This window comes from Trachurus trachurus, assembly GCF_905171665.1.
Source record: "Trachurus trachurus genome assembly, chromosome: 20".
NCBI classification, from domain to species: Eukaryota; Metazoa; Chordata; class Actinopteri; order Carangiformes; family Carangidae; genus Trachurus; species Trachurus trachurus.
Window position 1 is genome coordinate 10,380,077 of NC_139911.1, and position 15,810 is coordinate 10,395,886.

The 15,810-nt window shown below is 42.2% G+C and overlaps 1 protein-coding gene across 1 annotated transcript in view; it reads right to left on the minus strand.

Moving 5' to 3' along the window:
• The window catches only part of pola1 (polymerase (DNA directed), alpha 1), a gene marked incomplete at its 3' end in the record, with an annotated part of 52,850 nt that overhangs the window by 4,210 nt on the left and 32,830 nt on the right, over nt 1-15,810 (minus strand). Inside the window, exons 35-36 of the mRNA XM_083995742.1 lie at nt 11,181-11,297; nt 4,313-4,406 (exon numbers count right to left, since the gene is read on the minus strand). Of these exons, the coding sequence (XP_083851868.1) occupies nt 4,313-4,406; nt 11,181-11,297 (211 nt within the window). The remainder of the gene's footprint in view (nt 1-4,312; nt 4,407-11,180; nt 11,298-15,810) is intronic.

The following is a 15,810-nucleotide window of genomic DNA, read 5'->3' on the forward strand; positions in this document are numbered from 1 at the left end:
ATGGTTTAGTAAACAACTACAAAATGCAAACACGCAGCTGGCGATATTCTTTGTCTCTCAATGACAATACACCAACAAAAAAACAAAAAAAAACGTCTTTGTTCGTCTCAGCCCGGAGCTGTTTCATTTCTACTGAAGATGTAAAGATGATCAACCTATTGAATCCACTTTTGGAGTTACTAAGTTACATGTTTCTATCCAATAGTCGCAGCAATTCAGTGTCTAAACTACAAAGCAGCACCACAACATGGAAACACACGAGTCAGGCATCAGCAGTATGGACAGCAGAGTACGAGACATTCAGGGACAATTAGCAATAATATAGAAATAACACTTCCACGGTTTGTAAGCTTCTAGTTTACAGTAAACTACAAGCTCCACCTCTGCTGCATCTGTTGCAGCTAGCTAAGCTAACTTTAGCAGTTCAAACAAACAACTATGACACACATTGCCTCAACTCATTAAGTGCTAGTATAAACCAGAATGATAGTATAGTTACAGTAGTATAGCATAATTTTAGCAGCTTTTTAACTTGTTACAAATGTGTACTTTCACTTTTTAAAAAGGTAAATGCTTCCAACTATAGGTCCTGTAGCTGTTAGCAAGTGTTCCTCAAACAGGTAAATAACAAACTTCATTATTAATAAGGGACTATTTTCAGAAGCAGAGTAACACACATTTGTTGAAAAAGTTGGTATTTCTGGTAAAGGAGCTCTGAGATGAGACATCAGGCTTCAAATACCAGTACATGATGATTTGAGTCTCTTCCAGGAGTTCTTTGATGATAAGAAACTACATTTCAACTATTAAATATCTCAGGTGGTTGCATTTGAAACTTGTCTCCACTGATTCTATGTCTCTCTAGCTCTACTCTCTCACTCACTACAGAGCACGATCGCCACCAGAAAGACGACAACAATAGTCAAGATGGTGTTGTAAATCTCTATAGGTATGCACATCCTTCCGCAGAGATACCAGTCTATGCGTAGACACAGAAACACACACACACAACAGAGTAGAGTAGGGCGTATAGGATTGTATGTCTCCTCCCTGTAATCTGAGCCGTGCGCCCCCTGGGTGTGTAATGCAGTAATATGGGGTATTACTGCCCCAGGACCAAGGGATAACACCTTAAACCTATATTTTATAGCAGCATGAGTGTGTGTATATACATGTATTGTCACCTATGTGAGGAACACTGTGGTGTGTGTGTGTGTGTGTTGGATATTAATCACTTGTTGCAGACAGTGATACAATGTAAAGCATATGAGTAACTCTATACAACAACACTGATGTGATGTTAATGTGACCTGCAAACATCCATGCGTTACTCCAAGTGCTATGAAATATGATTTACAGGGTGAACAAACATCTTCCTCTGGGTATGAAATCATAACAGCCAATATCATTATCAGCCATAATTATGTAAATATAATCATGAGAATAAGAGTAATGTGTGATTCAGATTGAGTTATGGTTGTTTTGGAGAGCTCTGATGAGCCACACACATAATGTTGCCCCATCTGTTTATTTTCTCCATTATGGCATCAACATGGCATTAAACTATAATGTTTAACTGGAACTACAAGGCAGCTCGTACACAATGGCAGCGACAGCCGTCACTCAACACAAACCACTGCCAATATAATTATGTCTCTTATTGAATAATGATCTGCTTATTGACACTGACATATACATTTAAAAACAAACTCCTCAGTCTGACTTTTTGCTATTCGCTTGTTTTGCGGCTGTCACTGTGACTCAGTCAAGTCCGAGCAGGGAAACAAGAGGCTTTGTTGTGAATGTTAACTCTGCAGAGTGCTGGGCGGTGCTGCACACTAGCGGTAGCGGAGCAGCGCTGGGTGTAACAGACAGAAGGCAGGCGCACATTCGTCCTCTCAGACAGAGTTTTAGGGGCCAAAACCACCCGACGGGAAGGGGCCGATGATTTGACGCACTGAGTACTCGGTTGTGGAGGCAAGACAAAGCCAGAAACAAGTAAACATGAGGATGTGTGGATTTGGTGTAGTGGTGGTTACGATGCACAGCTGGGTGGGTGGTCCGCTCCCTCCAGAACTGTTCAGTGTCGCCCCTTGTTGTGACCCGTCGCAGCCCACTGAGACACTTTTCTTACCATTTAAGAGGAAACTGAAGCACCAGCTTTAAACACACAGGTGTTTTAACTTCAGCACAGAGAGAGGTGCATAGTAATTATGAACCCAAACTGAAATGTTTGCTGCATGTCTATGGATATACCAGCTCATATATTGTACGTATGACAGAAACCAAAAAGAATTCATTACGTGTCCGAGTTTAGCAATTATGGACGCTTTTGGGAAACAGGAACTTTTTCTTCCAATCTTTACTTTTTTAGTGGGATATAATAGTTTCACCTCCTCAGTCTCAAACCCAAACTGTGGAGACCCACTGGTCTACACTATTGTTCTGCAAGCTGAACACTTTGCATGTGAAGTGTGTCTGCTTTTGAAGTAGGAAGTGGACGGATAGCACATGTACATCATCTGTCTTTTTACCCAATCACCGACTTTGGATTTGTTCCCGATATAGACCATAAAATGAGACGAGATGTTAAACTGTTTGAACCAGAATCTACAGTGGTGTTGTATACTCAACACTGTAGATTTTGCCTTCTGTATGTGTGTTAAAATGTGAGCACGAAATAACCAATGCATTGTTTTGTGAGGCTATGTTTACACAGAAACGATTTAAATAAAAAATGCAAAAGTGGTGTTGCGTTATCATTTTTTATTCCGTGTTTAGACGAGTGTTTATGGGGGGAAATCTGTGTGCATACGGTGAAGCAGAAGTTTGTGGAATCCGACATGTTTGTTGTTATTTTCCTGTACTGGGGCATGCCTGTGACGTAAACGCGTATGTGACGTGAGCAGACTGGAGCAGACTTTTGCGTTTTTACCCTTAAGATTTCCACTCTGGAGGGTGGTTTCCCCTTTTTTTGCGTTTTTAAACCCCAAAAACGCAGTCGCAGTCTAAACGAAAGGCACATCCGCTAAAACATTTTTTCGTTTTCACCAGCGAGCCTAGTTGTCTTGTAAACAGGGTCTGAAGCTCGGGAGGAGAAAGCGCAGAGCGGATCAAAAACACTGCAAAGGCAAAGCAACATAAAGAAAAGAGGAGAGTCAGGAATTGATTGGCGATGATTTCTTGCATCTGGGAAAAGACAGAAATAAAAGAAAGCAAAAATGGAGGCTATAATCATGTTAGTACTCCTTCCCTTCCCTCCCTCCTCTACACCGGTCCAATCCCTCTATTTCAGCTCCCTCCATCTTCTGAGTGGTCATCTGTTGATTACATGTTATATTTACCTCTGCTGTCTCACTCTTTGGCTGCCTCACTCAGGTCCAGCCTGGCACACACACACTCGCTGTGTTAGCGGGCATACATACATAAATAACATACATACATAAATATTTAATCAAATAAATAAATCACTCGGCCCAGCGGCCCTTTCTAATCAAGTGACATCAATCAGGGAGAACTATGGGTAAAGAGGCCTTGTGGCTGACGCCTACTGAGCGCGCCCAGAGCGCTGGAGTAGCGTCTATTTGAGTCCAAGGGGGAAATATACGCTCCATGTCCCATTATAGGAGAAGGGCTATCCTTTCGTCAGCGCGCCCATTACTCCCCCTATCATTTCCCCAAATCTAAAACCTGTTTTCAATCAACACAGCCAAACGAGTGCCTGTCCAAGAGAGGGAGAGAGAGAGAGAGAGAGAGAAAGGAAAGAGAGAGCAGAGGAGAGAGAGCAGTAGGGATGGACAGTGAGGGTAGGGGCAGAGGGAGAGCGATGGAGGGCTCTTTCCTTCTTTCTTCCAGTGATTGGAGCGTTTTGCATTCTGTATGTGTGTGTGATTGAATCCGTCTCCTAAATTAGGGCTGTCGACTCGAGGAGCTGAATGTCCTTAACCCCCCTCCCCATATCCAATGCCTGTACTCTGTTACTTTTGTGCGTATGTGTGTGTGTGTGTGTGAGTCTCATGTGTGTCACATCATTGGTGAATATTGTAAGTGCACCTCTGGGTATAAGCTTTACGTTGAGCCATTGATTGCTAATGCTATGTTACATGTGTGTTTGTGAGGACGCATTGTTTGGACATCAAAATTCAAACTTCAGGAGCAATTCTGGTAACTTGATTTCACTTACGAGGACAGAGAGGAAACAAAAACAGCAAAACAGAGAATAAAATGTGATCATAGTTAAGTTAAGAAGCCTCTGAAGCCCCAAACAAGACCTAACAGTACAGTAACAAGTCGTGTGTGTGTGTAGTCTTACTTTTCTCATCATTCTGCAGTGTTTTGGCAGCATGGTCCCAGTCAAAGATGAATCTGTAGAAGCAGAGCTGGTTGTACAGGGCCTTCTCAGAGTACTGTAGAGAGAGCACACACGCACACAAACAGTGTTACTTCAACAAAAACAACAGACAACCAAACCCGACACACAAACTAATGAATATAATGGCAAAAATGTTATGATGTTAACAAAGAAACTGTGCTTCATGTGGATCTGTCACTCTGTCAACACACATTGTACACATCGCAAAATGTCCACCACAGACTGTTACATCTCAATCAAACATAGTTTCAACATTGATTTAGACGATAAAAACAAGCTGTAAAAATGTTTGTCTGTAGCTGTTTCTCCATGATAACAAACTTTTAAATATATAATATAAGGAGAATAGACAAGGCTCAGACAAGGCTAGAAGTGTGAGTTCAGATTCAGATTCAGCTTTATTTGTGCTTTGCAGGAAACTTGTTTTCACCAACCCATACAAACTCATGCATGTAGAAGTAAAACGATGGTAAATCAAATTCGCTTTTTGACGACCAAAAGTGACACATCTGTTCTGAGTCCACTTTCTCCAACATGGAAAATTATCGCTTTTTATACCTTGATACAGCAGGAAAGTGCCATTTTAGGCCTGAGGAGGCTGCGAAGGCAGTTTACCTCACATCTATCAGAGAAAAGATTAATTAAGAAAATATTTGGCTGATTAATGAATAATTAAAGTCAACACATGAGAGGCTTTACTCAAATTTGCTTTGATTTCATTGAAGAGAAAAACACAGTACGACACCACTTGCTGAATACAGTTAACAAACCAACGCGGCTACTAATCCACTTTATCCCCTTACAGTATACAAAGGTTATTATCACTTCCTGTTATTTAGAACGGATCATGTCAGGATCATGACGGGGCGTAAAAGCGCCCAAACAGCTGAATAAACCGGGTTTATCAGTTTGAGACTGTGTCGATTGGACGTGCACTTCGCTCGTGGGACTGTATCTGCCTGAAAACATCTCCCTTCCTCTGTGTGACACAGTACAGCAAGAAAACAAATTTGCTTGCTTTGTTAATCTCCACTGCAATTAACTGAAGCCACACGACAGCCTGCCAGAGGGAGAGAGAGAGAGAGAGAGAAGAGAAGAGAGAGAGAGAGAGAGAGACAGAGAGGATGAGCAAGAGAGAGGGAGAGGTGGGAGGGAAAGAAGAGAGAGGGAAAAAAAGAGCAAAAGAGAGAAAAGGGTAAAGATACAGAAAGAACAGAGAGATGGAGAGAATCACAGACAGTGAGGAAGAGAGAGAGAGAGAAAAGAGGGGATCGGGCCTGAAATACCCTCCCTCATAATAGTTTGTTGTGATAAGCCATTGTGAGAGAGGCATGCGAACAGCCGAGGCTGTCAATTTGATTAGCCATTATACTGCATGTTTAATTGCAGTTATTGGCTCGTCATTTCCCTGCTACGCTGGAGAGGGCACGCTAAGCCCCGACCCCACACTGCCATCAGGTGTGCGCCGAGTGCTTTATTATTACCACCAGGAAGAATCCCCTGATAATTCCTGTGTGTCAGTATCTGTGTGTGTGTGTGTGTGTGTGTGTGTGTGTGTGTGTCTTTGACTGAAGTGAAGCGCTTGTGTGTGTGCCCATTATACCTGCCAATCGGCAATGTGCGTAATTGTAATTTCAGTTTTTACTGCTGTGGCATAATCAAGTGGCAAGACTATCTAATGCAACTAAATGTAAACTATGGGATGTGTGAATATGAGCGAGTGGCTGAATGAGAATGTGTGTGTGTGTGTGTGTGTGCGTGCGTGTATGTGTGTGTGTGCATGTGTGTGTGAGTGTTTAATGGCTTTCTATGGCTGCCCACATGGCACGCACAGCTGTTGACCGTTGATGCACTGTCTAGTCAACAACCAAACCATGCACATCCCATAATGGAGCCTCGGTTACGGTTGCCAAGGTTGAAAAGCTCGGTCGGCACAAACACCGCACACCACTTCTTCCTCTTGAAAATAAAACACACACACACACACACACACACATCTGCACACATACACACACATACACATACACACACACACGGCCGCACATTCTAACAATATAATACTGATTGTGGGCGGTCCAGTCGCTGCATACTGATTGATTGACAGGTGTCAGAAAGGCGTGGCCAAAATGTTACAGGGTTGTTATTGAATTTAGAGCCCCTCAACCCCACCTCACTCTCTCCCTCACACACACACACACACACACGCACACACACACACGCCTACCTCGTCATTCAGCTCGGTGCTTTGTTCCTGCACTGACACCATTTCAATTTGCTCCACAAATCTGCAGCATTTTCAGCCTGACTGCCTAAGGAGCAAACCAGCTGTGAAATTGCCTCTCTCCCGGGAGCGTAGGACCCCCCAGCCCCCACCTCGTACCCCTTTGCTCCTTTGCCTCCCTCTTCCCCGACTGGCTCCCCCTCCTGACACACACGCACACACACACACACACACATCTTCCCCTTTGCGCGTGTACACATGCACAAACACAGTTAAGCCTAAAGGAAGAGGGAGAGAACAGAAAGATGGGGATGGAGACAGGATGTATAGAATAAAGGAAAAAAAGAAAGAAATAAGAAAAGAAAGCTAAATCTTACAAATTGATTCAAATCGCAGAGCAACAGTCTAAAATGGCGCGCACAATAAAACCAGCACTCAGGACTTTCTCAGAGTCTTAAAAACACTTGTCTCTGCCTTTTAGGGGACACACATGCAGCCACTAAGACACATGCACCCGACCTCCAAAGAACTTTTTGTGCACTATACCGTGGCTCAGGTGCAGCGCTGGAGCAGTTAATGAAAAGGTAGTCAGTCAGACAATATGGCTGAGTGTGTGTGTGGGGGGGGAGATGGAGGGTAGGGGGTGTGGGGGGTGACAGTGCAGCAGGCCCAACAGAGTTTAAAGAGGATGGAAAGTGTGCAAACTGCTGAAAGACTTCGACTATTCAACACCGTGACACAGATATGACTTGGAGGAAAACTATCGCGGCGCCGGTGACACAAACAAGGCCCCGGCATTACACACTTTTCTCTATACTCTACACTCCGGCTAAGCTGCAAACACGCGTTGTAAAAAAACATTTAAAAAAACTCCAAGCCCCGAGCCCTTACACAACCGCAGCTGCAGAAAGAGAGAGGGAGTGAAACAGGGAGGGAGATGGAGAGAAACAAACATACATTTTCCCTCAGCTGTGAGGCCACAAGGCTTTAAAACTCTTGAGCTTTTTAGATGCGATGAGCATTATTGCCAGTTGTGGTAGTCACGCCGATCAGCTTCACAAGACACCATAATGAGTCAATATATGTAAATCTTTACTAGGCAAACACGGCAGGAAACAAAGGCATTTAACTGGTGCTCTCGCCCGCAAGCCTCCAACGATTCAGCACCGGTAATTTCTCCCCATTGAAAGGCATAATTGCCTGCTATTTGAAGATATTCATGCTCAATTTTTGAAATTAATTTCAATTGGGGGGAAATGTAGAAATGTCAGCTCCAGTGAAAGGGATTTGATTTCAATTATCCTCACTCAAAGGACTGTGATTTCCAAATACACTTAAGCAAAATTATGACAAGAATTTTTGTTCGGCAAAATTCAGTGTTTAAAGAGCGATTAGGCGATAATGGGGCAGCTTTGAGCCGGCAGTGAATGCAGCCGTCTCCCTCTGAAAGGCACTCAATTATCTCTGATTGCTCCCGCTATAATGTATCAAATAGAGATACCTGCTATTGCCGTAATTTGTGTGAAAATTAACATGCTGCAATTTCCACTAGAGGGAAAAAGGGAGCTCTAATGGGCGCCTGAGCGTACATCAATAAAACGAGGAGAGAAAAAGAGAGAGACAGAAAGGGAGGGTGAGAGGAGGAGAGAGAAAGAGCAAGCCAGGAGAAGAGAGAATGGGTGTAAGAGCTAAGGAGGGAGGGAGGAGAGAGAAAGAAAATGAAAAGAAAAGGAGCACGGGAAGAAAACGTTGAATAAAAGGGGGGAAGAAAGGGAAAGTTAGGACAGGGTGAGAAAAAAGCACCCTATTTGAGTTAAGCACTGTGAAGGGAGGGAGAGGAGAGAGGGAGAGAGCTGTAGAGCGAGGGATAGAGGAAGAGAAAGAAATTTAATTTACTGAAAATATTACAAATTGCACCTGTGCATAACTCCCCCAAATTACCAACCAATCAAGGCAGAGTGCCTATTACTCTCCCATTACATGGAGATCAGATCACGCTCTGAATCTGTGTCCAGAGAGAGAGAGGGAGGGAGGGAGGGAGGGAGAGAAAGAAAAGAGGCAGAGCGAGAGAGAAAGAGAGAGATGGATGGAGGGAGGTGAAGAGAGGAGAGGCAGCAACCCACGGCGATGGTAAATGTACCATGATGCAAGAGAGGAAAAAGGGAACGCCGAGTCACAAACAAGAAGCGCCTTTCTTCACAGATGCTCTGACTGACACAAACACAACGTTTTCAGTGTCGCTTACACAAAAGGCAAAAAAAAACCTGATTGTCTTTATGGCCGGTGCTGATATCAACGTAATAAGATATGATGACACTGGCGGATATAAAAGCCTGAAGGGAATGAAGCTAAAGCACAGAAATCTGATGGTGTTTCCAACCTATAAACTAAAAAAAAAAGAAAATAAAGAAGAAGCAGCAACCTCTCAGCAGTAACTGGTGGATGCCTCATCATCTCCTCTTCTTGTTGGAGCCCGGTCTGTCTACCCCCAGCTCAAATAGCCATGAATGGCCTCTTGAGTACTTTGCATAATTGGCAGCAATTTAATATGTAAGCTGCTGGGCTATTAATCACTATGCAATAGCATGATTCAGAAAACAATGTTACCCAATACTTAAAAAAAAGAAGAGAAAAAAAAAAAAAAAGTCAGTGTTAGCTTAATATGAAACCACCTCATACCTAATTCTTCTCAGATAGAGGTCAAAGGTCAGGGTCAGCTGCAGTTATGAGTGTTTAAATGTCTTGCTTAAGGCATAAGATGCATAGTGTAGTATGGCAAATCATTTAATTTGTATTTTTCACCCATTAAAATGGTCTGTCTCTTATTTTTGACATTTCATTTGTTGATTGTTGAAATTCCCCGACTTAATATTTAGACAATATGTAGCTGCTATGCATGTGTACACTATAGGCGGAAACAAGAGAAGAAACACAACAACACCTGGTTGTTTTAAGTCCAGTCCGACACAAGCAGTCAGATATTTGGTTATGTCCTGCTCTCAGTCAGTGTGACGATGGTGGATAAAGCCAATAAGCCAGTAAGAAGAGCGTCCTGTATTTTTGTATTCATCTTTTTTGTCATTGTTGTGTGAGCTACTGGACTAACTTGAATTTCCCTGCTAGGGATGAATAAAGTATTCTCTATTCTCTCTCTCTATTCCCGCCCCTGCCGCCTAAACGATTGATTTCAAAGCTTGTTCTGAGCTTAAATGTCACACAAGTTGAATTTAAGACATGAGCGCCACTGAAAAACACACTCCCTGTCCTCCCTGTTTCTGCAGAGCAGCTTTACAGTTTAAAACACTGCATGTTATCTGTTTGTTTATTCCCTCCTAGCACTACCTGTACCCAGCACATGGCATTGACAGGTTATAACAGATCCATTTAATAATCAATACCAACTACCAGTTTTTTAAATTGGCAAAAATTCATATGCATTTATCAATAACCAGACCCATATTTGTAAAGTGAGTCTCATTGTGAATGTATTTATCTTATCTTTCTCAATTTAATCTTACCTCAGAGTAAAGTAAATATTTTCACATGCATCCACTTTGCTAGAGCAGGACAACTTTCAAAAAATATGCAAAGTTAAACAAACGTTGTGGTCTAGATTTTACTAGGTTTTACTTTGTATCCCGTTTACTTTATTTACACTTTTCCCTACGTTAACGCAAAGCACTTTGTAACTGTTGTTGGTTAAGTCTGTTGTCATCACCGTCATCACCCGTACCCCAGAGATGTGCATAAAAAGACTACGTAATGATAGAGTAGGGAGTCAAACCAGGTAAAATGAAGCCGGGCTGCAGGTTTTAGGGGTAGTGAAAGGGTGGCATGAGTGAGCACAGAGAGTTAAATGTTTTATTCAGCCCACAGTTTAAAGTGCCGCGGCCCTTCAGGCACAGCAATGGCCGCCTAAGTGGCTACAGTGACAGCAGAAATTGGCCTTCTGGTTTACAACCTGTCGACACAGAGCCAGACACAGCAAAGCAACCAGAGGGGACAGATAGGAGCAGAGCGCACAAGATAAAAAATTGACAGGAGAGAGTTAAGGCAAAGGGGTTGAGACAGGAATGGTCGGAATGGGACAGAGACAGAAAAAAAAAAAAAAAAAAAATAGATTGAACCGTCACGCTCAAATTGAAAGGGAGAGTGTTTCTTTTTAAATCCAGTGGTCAAGCTAACAAAGTGTTCATAAGGCAGCTACAAGAGCGAGACAGACAGATGCTTTTAATGGCTAAACTACCGTCCAGCTCTTAGTGCCTTCGAACGCACGACAGCGAGCGCCTGTGTATGTGTGTGTGTGTAAGGACGCAACATCAAACGTACACACTCGCACTGGCGCTGGAAGACAAAGAGAGTATCGCTTTGATCCGAGGGTATATACAGTGTAACGTGATACTAACGAGCAGAGATGTACAGCACATAGGAGAGGAGGGGAGACTCCAGCTCCATAGCACCATCACCTGGACAAAACATACACAATTCAACTGTGTGTGTGTGTGTGTTGGCCAGACAAGAGAGTGTGTATTTTCTCTTGCACTGTAAGGGAATGCAAAGCTGTGTGTGTGTGTGTGTGTGTGTTACCTCAGGTCTGAGAGTGGCTCTGGTGCAGGCGGGGCAGATGGGTCCGTGGCGAGAGAAGGCGATGGGCAAACGTCTGGTCCTGTTCTGACAGGCCTGGTCCTCACACACCAACCAGCCCTGTAGGAGACACAGCAGAGGTTTTATTTACACTCACTCTTAAAACTTCAAAATCAAGTGACTCGTTACGTTACGTTTCAAATTAAAAGCTTCTCACGTGAGTTTTGCTGCTTTTATAAACCTGTGTAAACGTGAATATATTGTTGGTTTACATAAAACAAGACAATTGAAGGTGTTGTTGCTCCATAGAAAATGTGATGGACATTTTTTCTTTGTGTATTTCAAGGCTTTATGGACCAAATGATTCATCAGAAACATTATGGACAGATAAACAGGTAATGATGTATCCTCAATAAATCTATCCAGGATGGATTTAAAAAATGGCAACGCATCCACGATCAATAATAATGCTCCATTGTGGGTTGTTTATCTGTGAGCGTTGTGGTTGCTCCTGGGGGTTTTGTCTGCTCTGAAGAACAAACAAAACGCTTGAAATCAATTGCTTTAAGTTATACTGTAACCCATTTGTCAATTTCAATTCAATGGTTTTCAGAGCATTTATCAAACTCTCTGAATTTCCATCACTACAACTCCAGCTTTTTAAAGTCCAAAGACATCCCTGGTGTAAATGTCTCAAAACTCACACACACAAACACATCGTATGGCATCGAAAAGTACATTACATAAACTTAGTTATCAAACGTGCTCATGTCAGCATTTATTTTATCAATAAAGGTTTTTCGTAAAAATTGACAATAACAACATCAACAAAACAAACTTTTGTTGTGGAACTGTTTCTGGTAATGAGGAAATTTTGCTGAAAATTGTCGTTCCCATTTAGCCGCTGTAATTCTGCTCAACGCTGACGAGAAAAGTAAAAAACCGGAGCGACAAAAACACAAACAACTGCAGAACACGTAAAAAAAATAAAAAAAAAAGGACAGAGGTTGACATCTGACTTCACACACACACACACACCCCCCACGCCCCTCCTCCTCCTCCTCCTCCTCTTTGCTCTGTCTTTACATTTGAATGTATCCTCCTCAGCTGCTTGTGCGTCGTGGTCCTGCACTTGTCAGACGGGCAGAGCAGCAGACAGCCAAAACGGCAGTAGTTAGGACCCCCCGGGGTGAGGTAGTGACCCTGGGCAGGTGCTGTGGTCTAACCCTCTCAATCTCCCCGTATTCTTCCAGACCCCTCCTCCTCCTCTGCTTCTTATGCCCTGTCATTACTAAGTGGGTTTAAAGGGGAGGGGGTTAATGCCCAACTAATGACAGAGCATAAGACCCACCGCTATCAAAGCCTTTGCTTCTTTCCTCTATCTATCCTTCCCTTCCTTCCTTTCTTTCTCTCAAAATAAACCCCCTGAAAAACCGCTGCACCTGTCTTTCCATCCACATCCCCCTCACACATTCACTGTCTCTCTCATTGATTTTTGTGTTCGCCTTTGTCTCGTGTCTTGATTAGTTCTGAGCAACAACTAGAAAAGAAATAATGAAGATTATCGTTTTGTTTTGTTTTTCTTTAGGGCCAACTCTACAGTATATAAATCTTTTTTCTTTTTCCTCCACGGTGTAGGAACCTTTCATTGGCAGAGCGAACTGGGATAAACTGTCGCTGATTACAGGAGAGGGTCACCTGTATCAGTGTCTCAGGTGACATGTTGTATGCCTGTGATTCAAATAAAAAATAAATAAATACAAATAAATGAAAAGAAAAAAAAAAAAAACCAACAACCCCGCTTGGTCTCCCTCGCTTTACAATATTGAATAAACAGTGTAATTAAACTCTGACACTGATCAACACAAACATAGTCTCAATTCTGTACAAACAGATCCAAATCAACTAAATGGCATTAAAGCAATTACACTGCGGAGTGAATGTGGATGAGTATTGTGCCCCTTTAACACAACTGGACACTGTAATCTTCCCTCCATTGTCATTTGCACAATTGTTTACAACCTGTACGGTGACAGTGAGTAATGAGAAATATTAAATCTCTGCCACCAAATCTCACTTGGACTCATGTCTAGACTGTTGTAAATATCAAATTTAGTAGCTTTGATGTTCGGGATTGTTGATTTGATTTATTACTGGTAGTTTCTTGCAGGTTTGTTTCATCATTTTAACTGTGAAGTGAGCATTTTAGCATCCGAGCAGCGTTCTACTGACCATTTTATTTCCGAACTTTTGACTAAATGAATGGTTTATTGTATGTATCTTCTTAGTACTCTGTCCTAATCATGTCGATACAGCTGTTTTTGTTTCTATCTATCTATCTATCTATCTATCTATCTATCTATCTATCTATCTATCTATCTATCTATCTATCTATCTATCTATCTATCTATCTATCTATCTATCTATACTGACAACAAGGATTGTGGCCAATTGACACTGTTAGTTAAAAAGTTAAGAGTTGAAATATCCTGGGACATCAGAACCATCTCACAGCCCCAAAGCAACAAGTCGACCTGTGATCTCTGAATAAATACCTGCAGATAAATGGTCCACTGCTCAGAGATCTGAGGTAGATTTGCTCTGTTTATTTCATTTTGAGGTTAAATGCCAGTTGGACTGTGGTGCATGAGCAGTGGTCGGCCTGTTAATCACACACGGAGCTGATCTTTGTGATAACCATGTGGTTTTATTGTGTGGTTTGGCAGGATGTCACCTCTCAACCTAAACCTAACTTTGTCCCAACTTAAAAGCTTCACATTCAATTTAAAATGTAATGACATGTTTTTTGTCCCTATAGAGGACACGTCCTAATAATGCGACTACGTAAATAGATTTAGGTTCCACTAATACCTGGACCACACACACTCCATCGCCAATCTCCTCTAAATGAAAACCAAACACACACGTTCCACAAAAAGCATACACATACGTCCCAAATCAATTTACAAAGTCCCAGAGTTCACAGTTTTACCCACAACCCCTTGCTCCACAACTAATTATCTAAACACCTCGATGGAGCCGGTACAAAGAGCCGAGCACCATGGGAAATGAGACTGCTCCACCGTCTCTGATAAAGACATGACCGGGACAATGGCTCATGGAGGTGAGAGATAAGGTGTGTGAGAGCGGGCGCTGTTTGATCTCCATCTTTTTTTTGTGTGTTTCTTATGACACAGGCCTCGGCACACACTGTTATTCCCATGGGACTCACACACACAGACACACACACACACAGATACATACATCCACCATTAATCACTTCCCATTCACATGCGTTTAACTGAATTATTAGGACACAGATTAAAGATACAACTGCCCAAAAACACACATGCACAATTGAGAAGAGCTCAGAGGAGGAAAAACTACCCACAATGCCCTCCTGTGACTCAACACTCCTCCACCGAACACACAGACACGCACTCGATATAGAAAATAAGTTCAGATTAAGTGCAGTGGACCTGTGTGAGCTACACAGAAAGGACTAAAAACAAGGAGCACATGAGGAGCGAGGCAGGAAGGAAAAAAAAAAGAAAATCTAATTGAGGCATTTCGCCGGAGCGAGGGTGGGGGGTGGCGGTGTACACTCGGACGTGAGAGAATAAAGGCTCATAATTGCATAATTATAGCAGTGGATATCTGACACATTGAATGTAGACGTCAAATGAGTTCCACATAATTTAACCAAACAGAGGCAAGACCAGGCCACGACAGGGCCCACCACGAAATGTACCCTCTCTCTTCTTCTCCTTCTTTGTCTGTTCGCTTTTTCTTTTTTTTTTTAACACTCGTCTCTTCCGCCTCCTCTCGACTGTTACAGTCTCATCGTTCGGGCTCAGATTATTCAACAACCTCTCATCTCTGTAGTTGTGTACAAAAGCTGCACCCATGTATTTTTAAGAGTTAATTCTTTGGTCTTGTTGCAGCCAATCAGCACTAAAACCATCACTTCATAATCAATGAGCCGATCACTCACAATCTGATGATCTATTAGTTCTTTGAATTATTATTAAGGCAGAACATCCACTCAAATAGATACTGAACTTATGATTGGCTCTTTTCACTAATTTACAACAGAATAGTGACTAAAACATTAAAAATCCAAAGGTCAAAGGTCAGCTGCCGGTACTTAGAGCTGCAACTATCATTTTCTTATAAGCCGACTGGACATTTTCTCAATGAATCAATTGATCAATTGGTTTTTTAAAACATGTCCAAATAAAGAGAAAATACTTCGAAATCTCCTAAAGGTGAAGCTGACACCTCATCACTCTAAACAACCAATGAAAAAGTCAAAGTCAGACTTAAAGACGAACTGTGCAGGATTTGTAGCTTAACTATGCTACATTAAACAGCTTTGGAGTAACTGTGATGGTTAAATAAATGGATTAACTTGTTACAAGGGAGAATGAGACTCTCTGACTTGCCTTCCACGTGTGTGTCACTTATTGCATATCTTGGCTGTAAAACAACTTTGCAAGATCGGGACCACCGTAACCCGTAATCTCTTGTTTGTAACGGATTAAACTACACAAATAAACACGTTGTAATCGTATCTGATAAATAATGCTATCTACTGCTCTATTGACTGATTTCTTGCATCGTTGTAAACAAA